Source organism: Pseudochaenichthys georgianus, chromosome 13, assembly GCF_902827115.2.
Source record: "Pseudochaenichthys georgianus chromosome 13, fPseGeo1.2, whole genome shotgun sequence".
In the NCBI taxonomy this organism is placed as follows: Eukaryota; Metazoa; Chordata; class Actinopteri; order Perciformes; family Channichthyidae; genus Pseudochaenichthys; species Pseudochaenichthys georgianus.
Window position 1 is genome coordinate 4483777 of NC_047515.1, and position 27526 is coordinate 4511302.

Below are 27526 nucleotides of genomic sequence, written 5' to 3' on the forward strand. Positions count from 1 at the left end.
ATGTTTTAAATTGAAGTTGTCTGAAGTCCTTACCACCAGCTGCTCTTGCAGTAATAAGTAGTTCATCTTTCTTACTGTCCTAATGTGCAAAATGTAGTGACTGCTTTTTTGTCTTTTGTTTTCTTAGTTATGTTCTCTGTATTTTATATATTTGTGTTATGTGTTATGTGTTATGTTAAATAAAGGTTAAATAAAATAAAAACAATGATTCCCTTTTAATTGTATAGTGGAGTAAAAGTAGCATTACATTGAAATACTCAAGTAAAGTACAAATACCTCAAAATTGTACTGTTACTTCCCACTTCTGGCCATGGTGTCCTCCGCGACCTGAAATGTGGATTGAAAATTTGAAAGATAAGGTGAACTGCGCCTGGGTTAGGTCATGCAGTTCAGAGGTGAGAGAAGATCTTGTACTTAAGTAAATGTAAAGTACCAGAGTGAATACTCTATTACAAGTAAAAATCCTTCATTTAAAATGTTACTGAAGTAAAAACAGTATTAGCATCAAAATATACTCATAGTACCAAAAGTAAAAGTACTCATTATGCAGATTGGCCCATTTCAGGATAATTGTTGATGTTTTCATTAAAATTATTGATGCATTCAACACTTAAATTCAAGTGTTTATCACAGCTGGTAAAGGTGCAGCCAATTGTATGTTCTTTGTATGCTGTAGGGTAGCTTGTACCTTTTACTCCAGGTGTAATAATGTATTTTTTAAGGGTTGTTTTTACACTGCAAAACTGAAACCTTGACTTTAATTAAAAGTATTACATCAACAGATTTCACAGAACTGTATTAGGTTAGTTGAAAGCAATAATATTATGTTTAAATAAAACATATTAGGTTCAACTTAATATTATTGCTTCAAACTAACCTAATTGTGTAATTAATGTATTTCACATCATTCATCCAAATCTGCAAAGTAACTAAAGGTATTAAACAAATATTGTGGAGTAAAAGTACACGATTGACCTGAATTGTAGTGGGGTGGAGGTACAAAGCTGCAAAAAATGGAAATACTCAGGTATATTAAAAGTCCCCCAAAAATAAGTACAGTAAATGTACTTATTTACTTGACACCACTGCAGTTCAATGGAATACTTTTTTGAGCCATTGATGGGTTTCGTTAGGATGGTTGATGTCATAGGGCGATGTAGGACAGCATCTAGGGTGGTCACTGTCTATAAATATGTTTCTCAGGGTCTTCCTCCTCTCTCCTCATGTTCACACACACAATGTAACCTTTCACCTCCGCCATTTACAGCCTTTCAATTCAGTGTGTCTCTTGCACATCCTCTACCGTCTATCCTGCTCTATCTATCTGCATTCCTCCCTGCAAGTCTTCCTCTCCGGGGCAGACACACACACATGGGTGTTTTTGCTTGAATTTCTCATTTCCTGTTTGGGGTGTGTATCTGATCCCTTGTTCTCGTGCCCAGCACACATCAAACACCCGTGCTGCTCGAAATAATTGAAGGAGATAGAAAGGAGGAAACACAGAAAGCAAATATACATATATGCAGTATAAGGGAATGATGGCAAAAGTAGAAAGGAATGGGAGGTATATATGTGTTTTAGGATGAACATGTGAGGATAGGGAACATCTTGACTGATGACACAGACGCACTGAAAACCAAGGTCAATTGAGTAAATACCGAGTGGTTAATTACCATGATATCCGCAGAAATGGCCAAATAAGGCCAGACTCGTGCCATGCGAGTTTGTACTGCAAGATCATTTGCATCCAAATAAAAAAATGTAAGGAATCTGCATGGGCCACTTTCTCTTCCTTCAGCAATTTGTTTTTATTCATCCTAATTATCTGTTTAGTTGCTCATTTTCTACATTTCCTTTAACAAGACTATGGTGCCAGTCGATCCGGGGGAGGCTGCTGGGTATGAGGCATAAAAGGAAAAAATAACAACCTCCCATAGTCTGCTTCACATTTCCACCGTCAAGAATTGATTCCATTCAGGCTGTGTGTGGGCTTACACTCAGGTATGGAGCCGTGGTTTCAGTGCTTAATGTGACTCCTTTTTGCATTAGTTGGCGAGTCAAACTGCCTACTCGATTGGAAATGTTCCCTAAAACCTATCCCCAGCGCATAAGAAGCAAATGTGATGTAATACCTGCTTTTCTATGCTAAAATATGTTAATAACAAAGGCTGGGATAGTCAACTGGACACATTTGAGACCGTCAAAGTTCCACTTGTTTTGTTCAGGTTCCAATTTTTCATGGAACAAACAACAAATGTATCTATGTGTAAAGAAAAATCAGGTATGTCTGTAATAATTTAAAACCCTCTGCAACATTGATTTATCAAACTGTGGAAATCGACAACACTTTTTGTCAGAATTTGTCATTATAATAAAGCATAGGAAATAGAAATGTAAGTTTGTTATTTCTTATACTTAGATCACTTTTATGAGTTCATAAAAGTGTATCATAACCTTTTAACTAATGCTCTATTAACCCTTACATGGGCAATCACATGTTAATATCTTGAAATATGAATTGGTTGCTATTGTCTATATTACATCTATGTTATTAAACCTGTATTACCCATTAATACACCCCTATTACACTTGTGTTATGCCATTATCACTGTATCAAGTATTACACCCTTTTTATTTTACACTATTATTAAACCGATATTACACTTTTATTAGACCCATATCACACCCATGTCATTTCAATATTACACCCATATAGCACCATAATAACACTGTTATGACACCCATATTACACATTAATACACCCCCATTACACCGATGTTACACCATTATTACACCCATATTACACCATAATAATACACACGTTAGACTGTTATTTCACCAATATTGAACTGGTATTAGACCCATATTACACCATACTAAAACTGTTAGTACCCATCCATCCATCGATTTTCTCCCGTTTATCCGTGGTCGGGTCTCGGAGGTATCAGTTCCAGCAGAGAGCCCCTGGCCACATCAACCAGCTCTGACTGGGGGATCCCAAGGCGCTCCCAGGCCAGCGAAGAGATATAATCCCTCCACCTGGTCCTAGGTCTACCCCTTGGTCTCTTCCCAGCTGGACGTGCCTGGACAACCCAGTCTCACGGCATTTCGTGTTCACCAACACGATTTTTAATCTATTGATTCGTGTTCACCAACACGATTTGCCCTTTTTTTTTTCCGTGTTGCACAGCACGATTTTAAAAGCAATGCATTTCTACTGCCTGCAGCACGTCTTTTTCTCCGGTCGGGTCGAGGAAGACCGGAAGCTGTGTGGTTCATAAAAACATGTTCTTACTCAATATCAAGCCACAATTATTGCTTTTATTTGAAATCGTATAATTTCGGACTTTTGTTGCCGTCTGTGAGGAAAATAAATGGGGCTCAGAGCCTCAGGATACTGAAATCTGTATTTTTTAAATCTTTTTTTCCTTCTAATTTGTTATTCTTTTCAAAATAACACACTGTTATTTACTCACCAATAACACACAATTATCCTTGCTTTTATTTATTGGTTTAATTCCATAATCTCGGGCTTTTTTGGCGTCCGTCAGGAACTGAATTTCAAAATCAAAATAACCGGAAACAGACGTAGGCATTTCGAGCGATTACCCAAGATCCTCAGCTATGGTTTTAAACTCGCTTATTGGATGTTTTAGCCGCAATGCATGCTGGGATTTGTTGTTTATATGATATGAAATCCGGAAAACATTTTAAAAGAATAAAATAATACTTAATTCCGAGTGTTCTTGCTTTTCTCTTTGAAAGTCATCACATAACGGCATTGTAATACACGGTTCGGCTGCATTACATATTACAGATCTGCCGTAGTTCTTTATTTAGAGAGCCCTGATGAGAAGACCTTTGGAAAAACTGAGAAAATACCTCCGAAACTGAATACTTGACGTGGATCATAAATATATTCAACAATTAAACAACATCTTCAATTTCTCTTCACACAATACGTCTCCTTGCAGTATCAACACTAATTTGGCTGACTTTTACATTTGATCTAATTCACAGATAGGTTATATTTACACCATAACGGTGCACAGCTGATAGAAAAGGACTGTAGTTTTAAAGATATTACTGATTTTCTTTGAATGTAAGAATGTAAATACTGAGTCTGAAATAGTATAGCAATATGCTGTAAAATTATGTGAAAGCATGAATAAAACGTGTCCTACACTAATAATACAAAGTTATTATGGCTGTGTGTACCTTGTGTGCACCGCCTAGTGGTTAAAGCACGTTATTGAATTATTGTTTTTATGTGTTATAATATAACACATAAAAACAATAATGTACTCTTAATATTTTTTTCATCAAATATTATTTGAATAAAAATATGAAGAGTACATACTTTCATAGGGGGAAAGTAGAAGGTCTGTGATAGAAATATAGAATATAAAAAATCAAGAAGATACTATAAGTGATCTCTACAATAAAACAGTTTAGTGCTGGATGTACAAAGATATTAATAGGAGGAGGTGCAAAACAGAAAAACGAATTAACCTTTATTTAAACCTTAAATAACAGATTAAGGTCTTCTTTTAAATAAGAAAAAAACTTTGGGGGTATCTAGCTACAGATAAATATTAAGCCTGACAAAGTACTTAACGTCTAATATATTGCTTTCCTGCAATGTTAACTATGTTGAAGCACTTATTTTAACTGATATTATACACATTAATTATACTCTTATGTATGTAGATAGAATAAGAAATGTGCAGAATATGACAGTTTAATGGTGGAGGTACACACATATTGATAGATGTCTTGTAATGCACTGTTGAGGAACCTGTGACACAAGTGTTTCATTCATTGCATAACTACACCGTAGTTGTGTATGATATGTCAATAAACCTTTGAAAATCTTGAAAGGGATGTGCAAAATAGCCATAATATACAGTCTTTAATTAACTATTAGTAGAGAATAACGAGTAATGAATATACTTTATTACTTGTTTCCATTCATGTCAATTGCAGATACATGTTTAGTCTTCTCAAGCACCAACTATCAAATATCTCTCCTGATTGTTGGCACCGTACCTGAATTTTACTCAGGTCACGTGTAACTTAAGTCTGATTTAAGGGTTGTTTATATTTCACATCATTAATCAGAATCTGAAAAGTAACTCAAATAAATGCAGTGGAGTAAAAATACCAGGTTAACCTCTGAATTGTAGTGGAGTAGAATTACAAAGTAGCAATGAGCTGTCATGTGGGTATATATTAATGCTATATATTAATGCTGCGCATTATGGACACAAGCGATTTTCACCCATGTATTAATTATATGTTTTACATTTGATAACACCAATGTGTTTAATAATGGCAACTTCTAATTGTGGGAAAAACGAAAACGTTCAGTAGAGACGCCCCATAGAACATTTTGCGAAACACAATAGCCAGCATGTGTAGTTCTGGGGGGGCGTTCGATTCCAGTTTTGGATAGTCTGGCGTGGTTTCGTTCCATTTCACACAGCTGTTTGATGCTCTGCGTAACCTTACGGGGACTGTAGTCCTAAACGATAGAAAAAGACGTGCTGCAGGCAGTAGAAATACATTGCTTTTAAAATCGTGCTGTGCAACACGAAAAAAAGGGGCAAATTGTGTTGGTGAACATGAAATGCCGTGAGACTGGGTTGGCCAAGTGGCATCCTTACTAGGTGCCCGAACCACCTCAACTGGCTCCTTTCGACGTGAAGGAGGAGCGGCTCAACTCCGAGTCCCTCCCGGATGACTGAACTTCTCACCTTATCCCTAAGGGAGACACCAGCCACCCTGCGGAGAAAACCCATCTCGACCGCTTGTATCCGCAATCTCGTTCTTTCGGTTAGTACCCTAATACATCAATATAACACTATTAAACATTTAAGGTTTGAACATTTAAGCATTTAAGGTTTTATTCATTTGGTAGTTGTGTAAATGCAAAGAACTAAAGATACATATAAAGGTCCTTACACACCAAGCCGATTTCGGCCGTCGATAGATGTCGATAGATGTCTGGCCGTCAATGAGCGTCCTGTCGCCCTACTCAGATTGGTGTGTCCCGCCCCGTCATGTCTTTTCGGCCGTGCCAACACCTTCCACCGCCGGCTAAAGTAGGTAGGCTGTCAGTAAAAGTCAGTCGGCTAAAGAAATCACTCTGATTGGCTGTTCAGCTAGCGAATCAGTGCATGAGAAGCGAAACGGAAGTGAGGGACCCAAACAAACGATTAAGAAAGCAAATCTGAGAATTAATTTAACTCCAGCTCTCGACACAGGTTCGGGAAAGCACCATGAGCTTCTCGCTGTACAGAGAAAATAGAACGCACACGCTATTGGTTGTTTGTTTATATCAGGCATTCTGTTCTTCTTCTTCTCTCGGTGTATCACGCAGTCTGTGGCCGTTTCTCAATCGCAAGTACAGAGCAACTATTTCAAGTATACTACGTCATAGAGTGCCGCAGAATGCTGGGCATTTAACATGCATTTAAACAGTCCTTCGGTGCCACTCGATGACGTAGTATACTTGAAACAGTTGCTCTGCAGCAGTTTTACTTGCGATTGAGAAACGGCCTGTCTTCCAGTTGTAGCCTCTTTTGAATGACGAATACACACTACCGCCGCCTGCTGGTAAGGAGAGTTATTGCCACTCACGCATTCAGAGTTCGTACGTGCTACTTGGCCGTCGGCTGAAGTCTTTGCGGTGTGTTCCAGTGCGACTGTTGGCCAAGACGCAGGAGACGTGAGGCGACACAACAGTCGGGTCCGTCGGGACGCGTTCTTTGGTGTCAGATTGGTGTGTAGGGGCCTTAAAGCGTATACAAACATATTTAGCTATATTCAGATCTGCTCACCAGGACTTCCACTGCAGCTGAGTTCATGGCAGGCACGGAAGGTAACAACCTTGCTTTATACTTAAAACAGCCCTGCAAGAAATATAAACTGACGCTCAGCTAAATATAAACAAAATTGCTTTCTATAGCCTCCTCCAGTCACCCCACCACCCAACCACCTTGGTTACAAGGCCAAGACACACAGAGGTGGTTTCTAATGTGGAAAGGTAAACAGGCAGCAGACTATTCAGGCAGGTATGCATCATGTCTTTTTTTCCAGTTATGTGACATTTCCAAGTCCTCACCCCCCCCCCCCCCCGTAGCGCAAACACACAACACATGTGAACCAACACATGCAATGTGTCATTTTCAGGATGTGGATTTACACACTGATCAACATGCAATCATGCCGTTGTGAGCAATCCTGGATGACTCAAAAAAAAAATGATAAAAAAAGGAAAAGCCTGTTAAAACTGAGCACATGCAAGATAGAGGGACGTAAGAAATAGGAGGAAGGGTGGAGCTCCAGTGGCGGAGTGTTTTTCCCCTAATTTATCTTTAATTTCTCTTGAAGTCCTTTGCCCTGCCCGCTACAAAAACACATGTTTCAAATAAGTGCAACCCCCCACAGACCCCCTGGAGTCAAGCTCTCATTAGTGAACTATTTGGAGAGTGCGGAGCAGAGGAGGGGAGACAAGGCTGTTTCTACAAAATACTAGCATGATGGTTAAAAGGGGTATGAGTGACAAAAAACGACATGTTCAAAACACTGACTTTGCAATGGTCCTGGATAATAAATAGTAAAAGGGTTTGGATCAGGCCTATGTAATATACTCCGCTCGCTCAGAGGCCTCATCATTCATTGGCTTGCGACCCTGGAAACATTCCCCCTGACCTTCATGTGTCTCTTTCTCTGGTCGCTCGTATATCTCTGCGCTGTTTGTTTTAACTTTCTCAGGACCCCTCCGAAGCCCACGCTCACGCATCGTACACCCAAGAGGACAGCAATGTTCCCGCTCCCTCCTCCCGGCAAGCTGAATGTTCTCCTCCTGTCTCCCTCCCACACCGTCTCACCCACTCACTGTCTGCTCTCATGTGAAGCTGAGCTTGTAACGTCATATCTTTCTCAGTCAATCTTGTCGTGTTTGTTTTTGTATTTATTTCGCCACACTGTAAAAACTGAATTGTGACTTTAATTAAATGTGTTATGTCAATACATTTTACATAACTATATTAGGTTAGTTGAAAGCAATATGATTGAATTCAACCTAATATTTTGTATTTAAACGTAATATTATTAAACCATCCGATTATGTTATGTGAAATCTGTTGACATAATACATTTAAAGTGGACCTATCGTGCTATATTTGAACAATATATTGTAGGGCCATACCTATATAAAGTATATAAATATAGTTTTTTTCAAAATACTAAACAGATCCTGCATTTTAGCCATGCCTCATTTCGCTCTATTTGCTCTTTCCAGCCCTGTTTTTGCAGGGGGCTGATTCTGTGCAGCTCACCACGCCCCCCTGCAGGAGAGGGGAGCGTGCTCTGAGATCAGCTGCTGGGCTGTCAGAAGAGGGGGAGAAAAAAAGATCTCCGTCCTCCGTGTTTTATTCTTATTGAAGTAAGAAGAGAAGTAATGGGGCAGAAACCCTCCTTTTTACGCAGCGGTCCAGACATAGACATCAAACGGCGACACATATTCAGTTACCAGTTACTTTGGTATTAGGGCAGGGATATCTAGATACTTTCCAAAGTTTGACATAATGAATTGTGCTACTTTTAAAGCAAGCAACGATGTTTTGAAATCTGTAATCGAAAAGCTCCTCAAAAACGCTATCGAAGCAGTTCCTGCCGTTGCTACGTTAGTTCAAACAGTAACAACGGACTATTTTTCTTAGCGGATGCATGTACATTTAAATCAATACATTGTAGTGCAGAGAGAAAGGGAGTCGGAGGTGGTGCAATGAAGGTGCAAAAGGGTACTTTACTCAAGATCTGCAAAGGACATGTTGTCGGCTCGCAGCCCGGAACGACAAGAGAAAGAAGCCAGGAGGGCACACAATATATATAGTAAACCACATACATGTCCGTGTGGAAACAATACCCCCAACTGTAGTTCCATGTGTGAATTATCTGCAGTGTTGTGCTAGTTACTGAAAACCAGTAACTAGTTACCATTACTAGTTACTTCATTTCAAAAGTAACTCAGTTACTTTACTGATTACTTACACCAAAAAGTAATGCGTTACTGTGAAAAGTAACGTTTTAGTTACTTAAAAAAGGTCTCCCATTATATTAATGCCCTTATAGCCTTCATTTCAGTACTGTTATTGCATTGGAGAATAATACAATCTGTTGATCAACTTGACATGCATTATATGCAATCTGGATAGCATCGATATTAGCTGGCTTTACATTTTTGTATATTCTTTCTCCAGGTAGTTGGAAAAAGTTTTCCGTCCCATATGCCGTGTGCCGCCCGGACATGCTATCATGCTAACTAGCTCCCTGAAAGCGGGTGACTCCACTGTAGCAATAGCCTGCATGTGTTCTACAACATATCGTGCAATGGCTTTATCGACTTTTCCCTGGCTAGCAGTCCCTTAAAATCCAGCCGCTGTTGCTTAGGTGGAGGTGGAGTGGCGTCGGCTGAGTCTCTGTGGTCTTAGCTACTAGCTTCGTCCCAGCATGTTGTTTCTGCAGATGTTTTAAGAGATTTGAATGACTGGTTTGGGCAGTAGATAGGCTCTTTGACCCGCCAGGACACAACTTACATTTAACTAAAACGTTCTTTTCTTTGTGCTCGACAAAAGTGAAATAGTGAGAATATCTCCAGGTGGAGAAACTAGACTTGAGCTCCGCCGCCGCCATGATAGTCTTGTTAGTAAACAACACAAACACGCCCACAGCCCATCTCCGCATGTGACACAGGAAGTATCTAAGTACATTTACTCAAGTACTGTACTTAAGTACAGTTCTCATCTCTGTTCGCCAGGCTGTTGACTATATAAAAAAACTAACGGAGTAACGCACCATGTAGTAACGGTAACTGAGTTACTGAATTTAAAAAGTAATGCGTTAGAGTACTCGTTACTGCCAAAAATAACGGCGTTACAGTTACTTTGTAACGCGTTAGTCCCAACACTGATTATCTGTCAGTGTGTTAATGAGTGATCACTACAACATACAACTATTTTTTAAATCAATAAAATAATTTTCTAAATCCATAAAAGCATTTCAATTAATATTGGGAGTCATGTTGTTACTTTGTTGAGAATGTGGCCATGTAATAAGTGGGATAATGTGCACATTGCACATTGCATAATGTGCCTTCATGCCGATCTAGATCCCTCCGCTTCGCGTCGGGCTCCTGATCAGCCTGTTGGTGTTCTTTTCCCCATTCATTTGTTTTAAAGCAGGAGGCGCAAACGCTTGCCTCGGGGAGGGAGAAAAAGAGCCACAGCGGAGAATAAACAGAAGGGCAACCATGGCAACCATGCAAGGGAAGTCTTCTTCGCTGCTTTTGGCCGGCCTTGGCCCAACCTCTCATTCCCCTGATAGGTGGAGAATTGGCCCAATAGCCGTGGCACCACCGTCCTGACGTCAGGACAGTGTTCAAATCTGTCTGTATCAGATCCGTTACAGCCCCGTTTTTAGAGATTTGGGTATGGAGGAAAATAGAGAGGGCTGTGTTTTCTGACACTTGGTGAGTTCCCTGGAACACCGGGGACACATATTCATATATAAAAGATGTACAAAAGTGAATTTTGCATGATAGGTCACCTTTAATGAAAGTCAACATTTCAGTTTTTTTAGTGTACTTAACCCTCCTGTCGTGTTTGTTTCTCCCCCTTGCTTTGGTGTTCCCCGTCAAATTCCAACGGGCTATTTCTGAATTTTATTTAACACCCTTTTAAGATGTAAACAATATATCACATGGTTTACATGAATAACCGCAGTGAATACAAAGAATAGACACTGAAAATGTTAATTCACAAGGTTGTCAATTTGGGGGTGTCTACTATCTGAGGGAAGAACATAATCCAGAGTTACCCATTTTACTATGGTGGTCATTTTTGACAAGGAACACCATAGGGGTTAGAAAGTTGACTAAACTACTCAAAATGCAGACAATCAAATGTAAAAGTGTAGGAACACTCTGTTACAAGTACAAGTCCTGTGTTCAATTATGTGAGTCAAGTAAAAGTACAAAAGTACTGGCATCAAAACATACTTAAAGTACCAAAAGTAAAAGTAGTCATTATGTAGATTGGTCCATTTCAGAATAATATATATGATATGTTTATAATGATTGATCGTGAAAGTGTTCTCAGAGCTGGTGAAGGTGCAGCTAGTTTGAATGACTTTGTAGACTGCAGGGTAGCTGGTGGATTTACTCCAGGTGGAACTAAAGTCTGATTCAACACTTGATTATATTTCACATCATTCATCCACATCTGTGAAGTAACTAAAGGTATTAAATACATGGAGTAAAAGTACACCGTTTACCTCTGAACTGTAGTGGAGTAGAAGTACAAAGTAGCATAACTTGAATAAATGTACTTAATCTACTTTACACCACTGTGTAAAACATTGGGCAAATTTGGCATGAACACCACAGTGGGGTTAGACCATCACAGAGCTAGACGTGTAGTGGCTCAGAGAAAGAGGGCGACTCATCTTGCTAAGAGAAAGTGAACTCACTCCCTGGTAAGTATTCTCCAGGGGTCACACTGAGTCACCCGGCTGCGTGGTCTCTTACTCCTCACTGCGGGACGCCGCTTGTGAGTCAAGCCTGCAGACTGGACTGGGCTGTATCCTCTGTGTCACATGCTTCTCTTGAACGTCTCTCATTATGTTGAACTTCTAACCCTTAACCATCTAAAACCAAAACACGCCAAGCCGCAAGCCTACATTTCAAAGGTCAGCCTTTTCCTTCACACAAGACAAATGTCCCTCTCCTGCACTGACCGCAGCACTTTTTTTTTACTACAAACAGTGTAGAGTTTCAGGCAGAGGAAAGGTGCTTTAGCTTTGGTGTGTTTCTACTTAAGGTTGCGTGATGTTTTTGCAAACCAGTTATTTGAGGGCTAGAGTGCGTCAGATGCCATGTGTCAGTGAGTAAAGTTGTGATGCACCTGTGCCATGTTTGTCCCCATATATATATGTTATTATATCATAACTTATTACTTTTTTTAACATATGTTACAGAAAGCTGTCTGTGGCTCTTTCCTGCTGTAACGATGCAAATGTCCCCTCTGTGGGACTATAGAGGTATTCTGATTCTGATATCAGCATATCTGTGGTTTCCTGCCAGTTTGCTGCATTCAGATGAAGGCAGGAAACTTCCTCGACATCATCAAGCCTTGAGGCATCAGGATTACGATCAAAGGCATTGGGGAAATGGCTGTGCTTTTGTTTCATAAGCCTGTGTTTTAATTTATTGGAATATTATTGAGGTTTAGTCAGAGACTTTAGTAAATTAAAGTCTTATTTTTTTAAAAATGGCTCCAACATGAGTCATGTACCTAATATTGAACGAATGATTCAATTGTAACAAATGACTCACTATCTGAAGTATTCTCTGGTTAACCCCTATGAGTGTGGTTCACTCTATTAGCAGTCTAAACAAACCGGTTACGCTGCTTAATATCATGGACATTTCAGTGAAGGTGTATTCTGACCCCTGCTGGTAATAAACTAAAGAGAACCAAACCAAATGAAAATAATCCTGCTTGGTGTTTTCTACTTTCATCTTTGAAATGTCATCGTCTTTATCTTACAGTCTCAGAACCTATCCCCACAGACTTTACTTCTGATATACACACTTATTGGACACCAACATTCTTATAAGAAAGGGAAACACAAAACACAGCCACAATCAATCAATCAATCAATCAATCAATCAATCAATCAATCAATCAATCAATCAATCAATCAATCAATCAATCGATGTTTATTTTAATAGCCCAATATCACAAATGTTACATTTGTCTCAGTGGACTTCACAGTTTGTACAGAATATCAGTATGACAATACGACACCCTCTGTCCTTAGACCCTCTGTCCTTAGACCCTCTGTCCTTAGACCCTCACATCGTACAAGGAAACACTTCCGGAGAAAACCCACAGTTTAAAGGGGAAAATGGGAGAAACCTCAGGGAGAGCAACAGAGGAGGGATCCCTCTCCAAGGACGGACAGACGTGCAATAGATGTCGGGTGTAAATTGAAAAGATAATACATTTTACAGCATATAGACCGAATGTTTGATAATGCATGTGTCTATAATAGGAAGATGAATCCATGAGGATGTCAACAATGCTGTGGGAGCCATCAGGGAAGTAGTATGATGAGAGTCAGGAAGGACCACAGATAGGTTCAGCCACGATTCAAAGTCCAAACTCAAATGTAGTATTGTTTTGCATTCGGCTTATTTATTGACAAAATCTGAACCAAGTTTTTTATATTTCTGTTTCTTTTCTTTATATTACTTTTTTTTAAGCACAGTGCAAGCTGTGTTTTTCAAGTAGCCGTTACATTTCAATAACATGTATAACACTGACACTGACACTTATATATAATATAATCAATTCATAATTTACATTACTTGTAATAACACTGTGCATTATTTATTTTATACTGTAGGATCGTGTAGGATATTTATTGTGTAACCCATAGTGTTTTCAAACATATTTCTTACGACTAAAATGATAAATGAAGCATCAAATGTCCATATATTTAATATTTCTGCAGCATAATGGTTCTATCATTTACAGTTAACCTTATTATTTTGAGCCAAAAAAAGAAGAAACACTTTGCGACCTTTACGACCATGCAGTCAATGGCGTACGGATCGGAATACGGCAGTGAGAAGAAGATGGCGGAGGGAGGTAATGATGCAGAGCTGCTGAAGGAGAAGGCGAATAAGTACTTTAAAGGTAATACAACACGCATGTCAAGTCAATGGATTATATCAGTTGGGTTTAATAGACACATGTGTTACTGTTGATTACAGTAGCGACATAGAGGTATGAAAACATGGTCCCCGAATAGTTACCGGTTGCTTAGGATCAGCTAAGCTAACACTGCTCTAAAAGCATGCTAGCTGTAAACCCCATTCATTGTATTAGGCTGCACTGAATTGGATTTAGTTGCTAACACTAGCTAGCAGCCAGTACAGCAGCATCGATGTAAATCCATGCCGTCACGTGTTTCGTGTGGAGTGCACTGCTAACATGCTAGGATTTAGCACTTTATATAGGATTCTGGCATGTTGTATTCACTCTTGTGTTTTTTTATCAGTGTCCTATGTAGTTTAAAGTGAGATTCAGATACATTTACTAGAATATTCTAGAAGTTAGCAAACGGGCGCGTGTGAGCAGCACCTGAGCCTCGGTTAAAGCATGCGCATTATAGTAGCGTTCAAATATTACTGACATAGTTAAGTGTGTCCACTTCTTATTAGGCGGTATTTTAAAATGTGGTACATTTTGTTCCTCCGTTTTGTTTTAAGAATTTGTTAAATGATCAGTTTTACATTAATAACTGAAATACTTTACTATGTCAAATTAGCAATAAATCATAATATACTCTGTTACAAGTAAATCTCCAGTCAGTTGATATAACAATACGCCAAAGATAATAACGTGTCTATCTATAGCGCTAGTGTTACAAATTGCTTTACAACAAACATATGAAAAATACAACAATAAAAAACACGATTATGTTTGAATAACCAGGTAAGCATGAGCAAAAAATAAAGTACAATGCATCAAAATATCCGTTTAAACACACAATATGCAGAATGGTTATGTTGTAATGATACATGATATGGTTAGGGTATAGATCAGGGGTCACCAACATTTGGTAGGATGAGGGCTACTTTAAAAAAATAAAACAAGTCGGGGGCTACTTTTACTCCGTTTTTTGTTTTTTGCAGTGTATATATTTAGCACATTTTAACATTATTATATGCTTACCTTTAACCTGTGTGCTGTTTGGGTCTGTGGGACCCGTTTTCAGTGTTAACTAAAAGAACATGTATTAAATTAAATTATTTTAACCTGCTTTATTTGGGGGTGGACTGGCCTCACCTCCTCTAGGGGGGTCCGGACCTCACCTCCTCTAGGGGGGTCCGGACGCACGCTCCCTCAAAACTTGCGACATCTGTGGCATTGTGCTGTGTGATAAAACTGAACATTTCAGAGTGGCCTTTTATTGTGGCCAGCCTAACGGCCCCTACACACGGCGGCGTGCGTTGCCGCTTCAACGCTTCTGCCCATTCACTTTGAATGGGGTGACGTCACGATTCGCCGAACTGCATTGTGGGAGCAAAGCGTAGCTTCTCTCGAGGTGCTCGCTGCAAAAGTAGAGCAATGTGCTACTTTTGCCACCTCGGGAGGCGTCAGCCAATCAAATCCCTCGTATGTAAATCTGACAGTACAAGCACTAGCCAATCAAACCGGGTGTATGTTGGGGGAGCCAGACCGCAGTTATTTTCCATATGTCAACAAAAGGAGGAGAAAATGATCGTGGCGGTAGGGAACATACAGGGATACAAACCGGAGGAGCCAGGCATGGGGGGAGGTGGCAAAGACAGTGGGGGAAACTGGTAGGTTTTCGCTTGTTTGGGGAGTTTATATCCAGTGTATTTCGTTTGAATGGACAGCTAGCAAGGATAGACAGTATATTTAGCCAGCATGGATGTAGCATGAATGCTTTGCTTTGTATGTCCGGGGCGGGACATTAATGTGGTTGGTTGTTGGTCGGGCTGCTCGCGTTGATTCCCCAAGCTCAAGACACGCCCACCGCCAAGCGGCAACGCACGCCGCCGTGTGTAGGGGCCGTAAGGCACACCTGTGCAATAATCATGCTGTCTAATCAGCATCTTGATATGCCACACCTGTGAGGTGGGATGGATTATCTCGGCAAAGGAGAAGTGCTCACTATCACAGATTTTTTCAGATGTGTGAACAATATTTGAGAGAAATGGTTATTTTGTGTATATAGAAAATATTTTAGATCTTTGAGTTCATCTCATGAAAAATGAGAGCAAAAACAAAAGTGTTGCATTTATATTTTTGTTCAGTGTAGTTGGCATTCTTTCTTTTTATTTATGCATATTTTACTAATCATTCACCTTTTAAACAGTTTTTTGTACTGTACTATAGTACACATTGGAATGATTTCTTACTTTATCTACATTAAGTGCTCTCTCTCTCTCGGCTGTGTTTTCCTCCGTGGCGATGACGGCTTGCGTTAAAAAATAATAATAAACATATTTGTAAAGTGGGGGGACACAAACGGGATTTCGAAAAGTGCGGGGGACATGTCCCCAGTGGAGATTACGCCATGTGTGTGCTGTGCATCAAGTGCAATAAATATATATGCAAGTTACAACACACAGAGTAAAACTCTGCCCTCATGTGTTGTATAGGCTGGCACGATAGGCTGTTCAATGGGGCTGATGTTTTCTGCCAGAAGGAAAATCAGCGGGGAGGTGCCACATTGCATTTCTTCCCGACTGCAACGCTGGTGCAGCAAATCAAGCAAGAACGTGATTGGTCGATATTCATTTTGGGGGTGGGGGAGGAGGGGTGTTAGATAGATATAGAGTTGTAGTAAGTAGATAGAACTGAGAACTTCCACACCAACACTATGTGCAATACATCTATATAATTAACATCCTTGCAATTACTCTCACAGCTATATATAACTATGTGCAATATTATATTATATTATTATTATTATTAGTATTATTATTAATAATGTTATGATAATGTGCAATTACGTAACTGCCACTACGTTTAAATTTTTGCACTACTAACTACTGAATACTGCTAATAATGATTGCATTGATTGTGTGACCATCTATGTTTCATGTTGTCGGTGGATGTTTGATTGCTCTTTTTCTGCTGTGTTTATTGTGTTTGTTGTATTTTGTTACTGTTACTGTTACTCTGGCACAACAATTTCCTTCGGGATGAATAAAGTCTTATCTTATCTTAGAGTTCGCTATGATTTAGGTTTCGTTTATGGGTAGATAATTTTAATTACATTTACTTTTTTGTTTTGTGTAGTTTATACATTTTGGATTTGCTTGGCGAGCTATTTTTAGAACATACCCCGCGGGTGACTCACGTTGCCCCTGCGGGCGAGTGAGTGCCCGCGGGCACCGTGTTGGCTACCCCTGGTATAGATCATTTCTCTCGACATACTTCCTGTTGTAGTTTCTAAAGGCCAGGCATTACAAGGTACACTTATGAGTCAGAGCAGAGAAAGGGAAGATTCATTGTGACTCCTAGTCAAGGGGCAACAGAAGTGTACATTTGTTATCACCTTTCCCGATATCAACGGTATTTATTCTTCACGTCAGAAAGATTGTCATGTCAAACTACAAAGAATGATGGCAGTTTAATCGGAATCAGTTTTATTAACAAGTAGGTTTACACATAAGAGGAATTTGCTTTGCTATATATGGTGCATACAAAGACACAGAAAGAAAACATAGCAAAACAAATAATGATATTGAGTTTACTACAAAACCTGATTTTAGTGTGTTGTCTGCTGATAAAAACAAGAATATTATCTAGTGTTTAATGTATAACTGACTTACACATTCAAAAATCAATGTATGCCATTAAGTACACTAAAGTGGGTAGTAATAAAATCATCCATGAGTCAAACCTTTCTTCTCTCAGAAAAATCACATTCTGCATTCTGACTGTCGACAGTACAAAATGCTATATTTTGCGATTACGTTTGCCAAACAGAGTGGGAATGAAAAAAGAATGTGTCATCATGGCTGTGATTGGCTACTTAGCATTTGTAGCCTTGTAATGTTTGCATAGATTGGCACCACCCCTGCCTCTTCGTCGTAGGCATACTGTGATTTCTGTGATATCTTTTTCCCAAAGTGCACAAAATAGGCTGTGCAGATCTTTCTGACATATTTCATTTTGACATATTGAAAAAACCACACAGTGAATATTTATTTTCACATTTGTTTTTCAGAAAAAGACTATGAAAATGCAATCAAGTACTACTCGGAGGCTTTGGAGGTCAATCCAACCAATGCCGTCTACTACAGCAACCGCAGCCTGGCATACCTGCGCACAGAGTGCTACGGGTACGCCCTGGCTGATGCCACTAAGGCCCTGGAGATAGACAAAAACTACATCAAGGGGTATTACCGCCGCGCCACTTCCAACATGGCACTGGGGAAGTTCAAGGCTGCACTTAAGGACTATGATACGGTAAGAAATATATCATACTTCACTTTTAGTATCTGTACACATTGAACTGCCATGTCTTAACTGGGTATAATTGGATGTTTGCCTGCCTGTTAATCTGTCACCCTGAATTGAATTCAGTCATAATGCCAAATGTTTTGAGTTTGATGGCAATCATTCCAAGGCATAGATCATCTTTTTGTCCATTGTGTTATGTGCGGTTCTCATAATAAGCAATATAAATATACCTGGCTACTAGGGATGTAACGATTCACAAATATTTCGGTTCGGTACGTACCTCGGTTTTTAGGTCACGGTTCGGTTCAGTACGTCTTCGGTACAGCAATCTTTTTTTATCACAAAACATAAAAGATTTTTTAGGGTTATTTAATTATTATTAAATTGTGAATAATGTATTCACTCAAATAAATACAAAATAAACATTACGGTGCAGCATTTCGATGAACTGAAATAATCTGTATTTGAACTGTACTAGTACCTAAGCAGCCAGCTTGACATTATGACTTGCTTGTCATTGTATTTTCATGTTTTTTTAAAGAAAAATTAACTCGTCCACATTGCTTGCTGAAAGGGCAGATCTGCTGGCACTAACAATTAGGGATGCACGATATTGTTTTTTTTAAACCGATACCGATAACTTCCTGCTTCTCAAGACCGATACCGATAACCGATAATAAAAACAATTTTTACGCCACTAATTATTTTAACGCATGTGTATTTTTTTTCCTTGGCCGCCCCGTAGTTTCAGAGCGCATCGAGTTTAAAATACCATCTACAAGCTGATGCTGACAGCCCCCCTCCTGCCGCCCGCTTGTGGCAGACCACACTTCCACGCTCACCGGCAGGCACCGACTGGCCATCTGGAGGACCGGGAGGGTGTGTGTATGTGTGGCCCGAGCGAGAGAGAGACCTTACTTGCATTGTTGTTGTTAGCATCTGGTGCTAGCTAGCTGCGCTAACGGATATAAGGAGCTGTTTAAATGAAAACAGAGGAGCGACATTTCGCCACAACTACACACACACACACACTTTGTATTGTATTATTGTCTTCGTACGCTTTTAACACACCATCGTAGCGATGGCGATGTTTCAGGTGACTGATCAGGTTCGAAGTATTAGGGAGCGCTGGATTTGTGAAGAACTCCCCTCTTCCTAAACCACTAATACCACAGTACTGGCAAAACGGGAGGAGCCGAGTGAAAAACAAGTGCCCCTCATCCCAATCCACCCACACCGCAGTATTTTTTATTTTATTTTTACCCAAAAAATATATTGTCTATTATCGGGGCTATTAATACTGGTATCGGGTTTATCGGGATGACTTCATAATTCCTAATATCGGACCGATAATTATCGTGCATCCCTACTAACAATGTCTCCTGCTGTGGAGAACACCCTCTCGCTAGGGACAGAGGTAGCAGATACAGCCAGGTAGCGCTTTGCTAACATGGCAACATAAGGATATTTGCCGTTTGTAATAGCTTTGGCTCGGTCTGAACTTTTTGCGAGTGGTGGAGGCTTACATGCTAGTGGGAGTTGGGTTTGCACTTCAGTCTTTTGGTACCGGTGATATTCACGTTCAGGTGATGCCTTTTCAAATGAGTGTGCAAATCTGATGTATTGCCAGCCGCGTAACCAATTGTAGTTGAACAATGCCGACAAACAGCTTTGGTTCGGTCCACCTGTCTTTGTCCGTCATCCTTGTACGTAACTGCGAAACCAAAATGTTCCCAAACCGGAGACTTCAATGATGCTGGAGGATTTTCGAGCTCAACTTTATCTGCGTTCGCCATTTCGACAGTACCTCAAATTACTGACTACATTTGAACGCATCCCTGTGACCAGCTCTCATAGTCTGCCTCTCGTCCAATGAAATGACTTGCTCGCTCTATGACGCGTTGAACCCAATGTGAGAAAATTACTCTGAATGCTGCGACGCAGCACCTGAGATTACTTCCAAGAAGTTGTTCACGTTCTCAATTTTTTACGTTTAACGTTATATTCATTCGGTACACACGTGTCGTGTCCCGAACCGAATTGCCCATACCGAATAATTTCGGTACGTATACCGTTACACCCCTACCGGCTACGGCAACAAAGCTCAGCCATAGTGAGAGCAATTTATTCCACACCCACAAAACAAGAGTTAATCCTTATGAGAGGTTGGATCTAGATGTATTTGTATTTATAGATGTACAGGATACTAGAGTGACCGACTGGGGATTTTTTTATTATATATTAATTTTGTATTGAGGCATTAAAACTGAAATAGACTTGTATTACTGTTTACATGCAGGGCTTTGCAGTGCCCCTGAGTCAATTGCCCCCTATCTGCCAGTTGATGATTAACCAGTGTGGTTCATTTATTTAAATTCCCTGTTTGTACCATAGGTAGTGAAAGTTCGACCAAATGACAAGGATGCGAAAATGAAGTATCAGGAATGTAACAAGATTGTAAAACAGAAGGCTTTTGAGAGAGCCATTGCCAGCGATGAGATCAAAAAATCTGTTGTGGACTCTCTGGACATCGAAAGCATGAGTGAGTTGAACAAATGTTTAATAGTATTCATCTGTAATAGAAATGTGCCTCAATCAAATTGGTGTTGTTGACAAAAGCAAATTTAAGATTGTGTAAAACATTTGATTCTTTACTGCACATCTATATACTTTCCTCTGACATGAAGACAATCTTATATTGCAGCCATTGAAGATGACTATGACGGCCCCAAACTTGAGGATGGGAAGGTCACAGAAACGTTCATGAAGGACATGATGGATTGGTTCAAAGACCAGAAGAAGCTGCACAGAAAGTGTGCTTATCAGGTAAACATGTTTGCTTGAATGAAACATACTAACTGATGTCAACTTGTTCTTGTAATTAAACCTTTTCATACTTTTTCAGATTTTGGTGCAAGTTAAAGATCTTCTATCAAAACTACCAAGTCTTGTCGAAATCACGTTAAAAGAGGTGAGGACTCTGCAGATAAGGGAAGGAACTAAAAGTTGCTAATGTGTTATGTACAACAAAGCAACAGCAGACTTCTATTCTTGATCAGCCCATAATAGGACTTGGTTATTAGTGTCACAAAGTTCAAAATGTTATGTTTCTTTGCCACAGACAGAGAAGATAACAATTTGTGGAGACACCCATGGACAATACTACGATCTTCTCAACATCTTCAAGTTGAACGGCTTACCCTCAGAGACCAACCCCTATGTATCCTTTTTTCATCTACATTTGTGCTTGCAGTCCTCCTCCTCGTTTCTAATATTCTGTGTTTAAAATAACTACTCGTAGAATCCTCAATACTTGTGTGTTGTAATGCTTAACCACAGAACTCAGCTGTTCAACGGCGACTTTGTAGATCGTGGCTCTTTCTCCCTCGAGGTCATCCTTACCCTCTTTGGCTTCAAGCTGCTCCACCCCGACATCTTCTTCTTGCTTCGGGGTGAGAGCACTTACATTGTGCATGAGTCTATGGGTGCATGTGTACTGTGTAGTGTTTGCAGATGTGTGATGTAACGTGAAAGGGATATTATCGGGAAGCCGCTCATTATAGCGAATGGAACCCCAACAGGTTTTGAAATCACCCTTTTGATATTATGATCGGCTCCCTGCATATTATCCGACTGGAACTGCAACGGCAGAAACATGACCTAAAAACCAGTTTTCTTATGAAGGAAAACTATTGTTGTCGGCCCCTCTGTTGTTTCCCCGACTCAGACTGCAAGGAATCTGGGTGTGACCCTAGATAACAACCTGTCGTTTACTGCAAACATCGCTGCTACAACCCGCTGCTGCAGATACACGCTTTTCAACATCAGGAGGATGCGTCCCCAGCTGACCCAGAAAGCGACGCAGATTCTGGTCCAGGCTCTCGTCACCTCACGCCTAGACTACTGCAACTCCCTCCTGGCTGGTCTACCTGCATGTGCCATCCGACCTCTGCAGCTCATCCAGAATGCAGCGGCTCGTCTGGTCTTCAACCTTCCAAAATTCTCCCACACCACGCCGCTCCTCCACTCCCTCCACTGGCTTCCAGTAACTGCTAGAATCCACTTCAAGACACTGGTACTTGCGTACCATGCTGCGAATGGATCTGGCCCTTCCTACATCCAGGACATGGTTAAACCGTACACCCCAGCACGTGCACTCCGCTCTGCATCAGCCAAACGATTCGCTGCATCCTCGCTGCGAAGGGGACCCAAGTTCCCATCAGCAACAACACGTGGGTTTGCTATCCTGGCTCCAAAATGGTGGAATGAGCTCCCATTGACATCAGGACAGCAGAAAGCTTACACACCTTCCGGCGCAGACTGAAAACTCATCTCTTTCGACTCCACTTCGAGCGATAGAATGACTAACAAAGAACTGCTAACAGAGCACTTATATACTAATAAAGGACTGGCTTAGCAAGTTGAGCAGCACTTGAAACGATTGGCTCTTTGAAACCTGATGTTCTTATATGATTCTGTTTTCCTCAAGGTTGTGTCTTCCTGGTCGAATGTACTTATTGTAAGTCGCTTTGGATAAAAGCGTCAGCTAAATGCAATGTAATGTAATGTAATGTTTATTTGCTTGCGTTAAATTGACCGGACTTCTATCTGCAGATGGAAGTGACAGCGCAAAGTTCCTTGATCACAGCTTCCTTAGAATGTCCAATTTGACTAATACGACTCAAGTATTCAACTAAGTCACATAATAAGTCATGTGTTTTGTCATACAGTTAAATGTCACTGGTATTTATTTAATAGATGTGTTCCATTACATTCTTTCTGTTGAGCGTTGAACAGGGTTGTCTAATAAGGGTTTTTACACGCAGGTAACCACGAGACGGACAACATGAACCAGATGTATGGATTTGAAGGGGAGGTCAAAGCCAAGTACACAGCCCAGATGTTCCAGCTGTTCAGCGAGGTGTTCCAGTGGCTGCCTCTGGCACAGTGTATCAACGGCAAAGTCTTGGTAAGCAGTGGCAGTGTGAGCGCCATGCAGGCACAAGGCTGTGCAATCATGTTGTTGTTGTTATTGTTCACCAGGTCCACTTTCTGTTTGATAACTTGCTTCCAAAGTCAGGTGTCATTTTTCAGAGAGGATTTTGTCAAATGCAGGTTAAATTCTTTACAATCCAGCTCACTGGTCACCAGTCGCACCCACCCGCCTGTTTTGAAAAACATTGCAATATGCAGAAAAAATGCATCCCAACCAACTTTATCAGGGTGTCCGCGGGGTCTTAAAAAGTATTAAAAGTTGATAAATCAATTTAGCGAAAATTAAGGCTATTAAAAAGTATTAAACGGCATTTTCCAAGGTATTAAGAAGGTCCACAGCAACGACAACATGAAACACCCTTTAATTTACTGAAACAACATGTCGGGAAACCCCCTCAAGGTGGCCCCATGCATAGCGTGCCATAAAATGGTGTGTAGCGTGCTGCAGCAGCAGTCTGCTCTGCACGCAGGCTTCCTCCAAGTTTACAGTAAAACAAACTGGTGGTGTGACCAACGGCAATTTACAATTATTAATACTATTATTAGCATTAGTCTATATTTTGGTTGAAACTAAGCCAAAAAAACCAAAACATAAATAATAATAAAAAAATATATAAATAAAATCGATTTTTAAAAATAATATTTGATTATGGATACTGTAACGAATATATCGAATAATCACTGGCATCCCTAATTCAGATTTAAAGCTAGTGAAATGATCTCTAGTGGGTCACAGCCATGATCTACCCGTATTTTACAGATGACTGCTGTCAATTATTTTTTCAGTGGTTTAATATTTGATATTGTGCAACCAGTCCTGATTTGAGTCTCCTCCCCAGGTAATGCATGGTGGACTGTTCAGTGAAGATGGTGTGACACTGGAAGACCTCAGGAAGGTTGAAAGGAACAGACAGCCCCCAGACTCAGGTAAACACAAACACCCACCCACCATCTGCCACTGATAACCATCTTTATGCAACATCTCAACATCTCTCCCCCACAGGTCCCATGTGTGACCTCCTCTGGTCGGATCCTCAGCCTCAGGTCAGTCTCTAACACATTTGGAAAGTACATTTGACATACTTGTAGTTTACTTGAGTATTTTCTTTTATTCTGCTGTCCATTATTAATCTACCGCATCTCAGAGGGAATTATTGTGCTTTTTTAATTGAACCTGTTTAGTAGTAGTACATTTTTTAACATGCATATGTTTGTCTCTTATCTTTCAAAATCCGAATACTCCATTCCGTAGGAGTGTAGGTTTGCGACTGTTGCTTGTTTTCATAATGAAATAAATGTAATATTATTTATGTTTTAAATTCAGGACTGTTACTTGTCATGAATGACTTTTTAAATGATCCTTTTTCTACATTAAAGGATGTGAATACTTCTAACACTGGTTCCCACCCACCCAACACCTCATTAGGTGTTTTTGCTCAAGTATATCCAGTGGTTTGTGTCTGATAAACAGAAATGTTCCACCTCTCTCTCTCCGTCATGCAGAATGGCCGGTCAGTCAGCAAGCGAGGAGTGAGCTGTCAGTTCGGGCCAGATGTGACGGAGCGTTTCCTTGAACAGAATAATCTGGACTTCATCGTGCGAAGTCACGAGGTCAAAACTGAGGGCTACGAGGTCACTCACTCAGGGAAGTGCATCACCGTGTTCTCGGCACCCAACTACTGGTACGTACTCCTACCGGCTAACTCGAGTGTCGATTCAGCTGTTATTACAGCTGCTTACTTTAACTGCTGTTTCTTCTGCCTTCCCCCAGTGATCAGATGGGAAACAAAGGAGCATACATCCACCTCAGGGGATCAGATCTCAAGCCAGAATTTCACCAGTTCACTGCTGTTGTCAGTATCCTGCACTCTAAACTCTTGTATTTATTCAAATTGTTTATAAATGTTGTTATATGGGTCATATGTTACTATCTTTTATCATTATTTGTTTTTGTTAATAATTTACCCAAGAATGTCATTGTAAACATTTTGAACCTTGGGTTAGCCCTCAGCATATTATTATAGTGCCATTTACTAAGAGTTGGGTTTAATTTGGTCCGGAGTGGCCCAGTTACCTTAGCTTTAACTTGGCTAACTTGGATTTGTATTCATTCTAACTAAGCAGTTGACCTATTCTAAACTTCAGTTGTAATGACACATTACATTACAAAGCCATTTCAGTTATGAATATTTTGCCACTTGTTCAGACCTCGGCCAAGGCTTATGGTGCATTCACTTGCTCCTCAGACGGTCCTTTTACCCCAATTTGAAAGTTGTATTCACAGTTGAGTGTGTTAATGTGATGGAAGTCGTTATGTGAAAACAACATGGACGTCACAACGAAGATATGTTGTATGTTGTTGCTCAGAATGTGTAAAGTGTGTATTGGTTCTGTGATTTCCATCAACTCTAAATTGCAATGGGTTCGTTCTTGGCCCTTCCAAGTTTTTCTGAAAATCAGTTTTTGCGGCAAAATTATAAAGAAATAAAACAGAAATTGAACATAGAAAAATACTGCTGAGGCACTAGCTAGTGAAACTTACAAATGGAAAAGATCCAAAGTCCAGACAAGAACATCATCTTTGTGCAGTTTATTCCAATGATCCAATATCTTGGAGTACAATGACGATTAATAAATAACTGATCACGCTGGCCTCAAAATAAAAGCATAAAAAACAACTTAAATTAATTTGAATAACACTAAATTAATATACATTTACTAAAAACGATACAGCAAGAGAATACATTTTTTATTTTTTTTAAATATAAATAATTCCGGTCGGTAGTTTTTGCCGTATTCGTTGACAGATTCTCTTACAAACGGACAATAAAAACGTTCTTGGCTGAGTTAATGAAACGCTGTAAAAACCGATAAATGACCTCTGTGTGTAGGTTAACTGCAAAAGGCTATTAATGATTTTATTTTTAAGCTTATTCATCTTGTTGAAGCTTTATCTAATAGTTGTCTCGCTCTCCTTTACAGCCTCATCCGAATGTCAAGCCCATGGCGTATGCTAACTCGCTAATGCAGATGGGGATGATGTAGAGGCCGTGCTAACCTGTCTGTGACACTGAAGACTCCCATCTGACCTGAACCATCCCAGCCACCACTCTACACTCCCTAAAGTGCTCGGACATGCTCATGATTAGCCCTACGGGATCCCCACCGACAAACTTCAGTTAGTTGTGTACAGAAAATAATGTGGCGTAGTTCAGATGGAAGAGATCACTCACACCAGTCCAGAACTGGCTCTGTTCCTTCATGTTATCAGTTAAAACTGGAAAAAATCTCCACCTCGGTTGTTCATTCGCTCATGTGTTCCATCACCTGGTAAGAACCTTTCCGATGAGTCTCCTTGGAGCTGCTTGGTTTAAAAAAAAAAAAAATCGATACACTCAGCAGATGGGATCAAAAAGCTGATATGTACCAAAGATCTGTAATGAAATTGATTGTTCAGTTTTTAACAAGGACTGTGTTTCGTGACTCTGAAAACTAGCATTGTGCTTTTGGCCTGTACACAGCTCAGAGGATTGTTAACTGGGTTAAGAGCAGCATGTCTATTAGTGTTTCTCTAACTACCCTACAGTGTCACTTCAAGTTTTATTTCACTGTTTCAAATACAAAAGTGATTAGATGTTTGACCCCAGTTCAAATAGTTTGATTGTCTCTGGGTACACTCTTAAAGGTGATGTCTGCCATTAGTAGTGTATTTAGTTAGTTCGGTCATGTAGCTGGTAACATTTAATTTGCACTGCTTCCTGTTGAGGAAGATATTGCTGCTCTCCATGTGTTCATCCCATCATTGTGCCACTCACACAAGCTCCCGCACAGTCTACTCTCTAAACCAGCTTCGGTGTAAGGCAAACACTGATGGCACTCTAAGTCTCCCGTACTCCTTTAACTCCTGGTTACCCATGTGTTGATTTACACAAACGTCCAAAGTGCAATCCTGTCTTGAAACGCACAGCTGCATTGTCTAATGGCCCTCAACTTTTTAGATAAAGAAGTACACTGATGTGTATGTATATATATACTGTATCATTTAAAGATTCCGTGTAATGTTTGGAAAAAATATTGAATAAAAAAATCCAGTCCAGTGATTTTAGAAATAAGTTGGGACCTTTATTTATGGCGATTTAATATTGCCTAACAGTTTCCTTTTGGGCAGGGGTTTGCTTCAGCACCTGTAACGATGTTGAAGGGGACACATCAAGCTTATATTCAGGTTCATTTTTATTTTAAGCTTGTGGGTGAGTAAGCACACAAGATACTTCCAGATTCCCAAATGAATGTGTCCAGGCACGTTTGGCTTAAATATCCCTATTTATATCAATGTTCTTTTACATTTACTACACAAATGTACAGCAGTGGATAGTCACTTTTATTGAATTAAGGTAATTAAATACAATTGTAAAGTATTTGTGCTTCACTAGAGGATTTCCATATTCTGA

At 40.0% G+C, this 27526-nt stretch overlaps 1 protein-coding gene across 1 annotated transcript; it reads left to right on the plus strand.

Moving 5' to 3' along the window:
- The first annotated feature begins 13627 nt into the window (after window positions 1-13627).
- On the plus strand, window positions 13628-27175 carry ppp5c (protein phosphatase 5, catalytic subunit). The gene is made up of 13 exons (XM_034097641.1): window positions 13628-13769; window positions 17845-18086; window positions 20475-20622; window positions 20785-20906; window positions 20986-21051; window positions 21202-21300; window positions 21427-21532; window positions 22907-23049; window positions 23915-24002; window positions 24079-24119; window positions 24579-24757; window positions 24847-24928; window positions 26058-27175. Exons 1-13 carry the CDS (start codon window positions 13664-13666, stop codon window positions 26118-26120), a joined length of 1485 nt encoding a protein of 494 aa, XP_033953532.1. The 5' UTR covers window positions 13628-13663; the 3' UTR covers window positions 26121-27175.
- The last annotated feature ends 351 nt before the right edge of the window (window positions 27176-27526 follow it).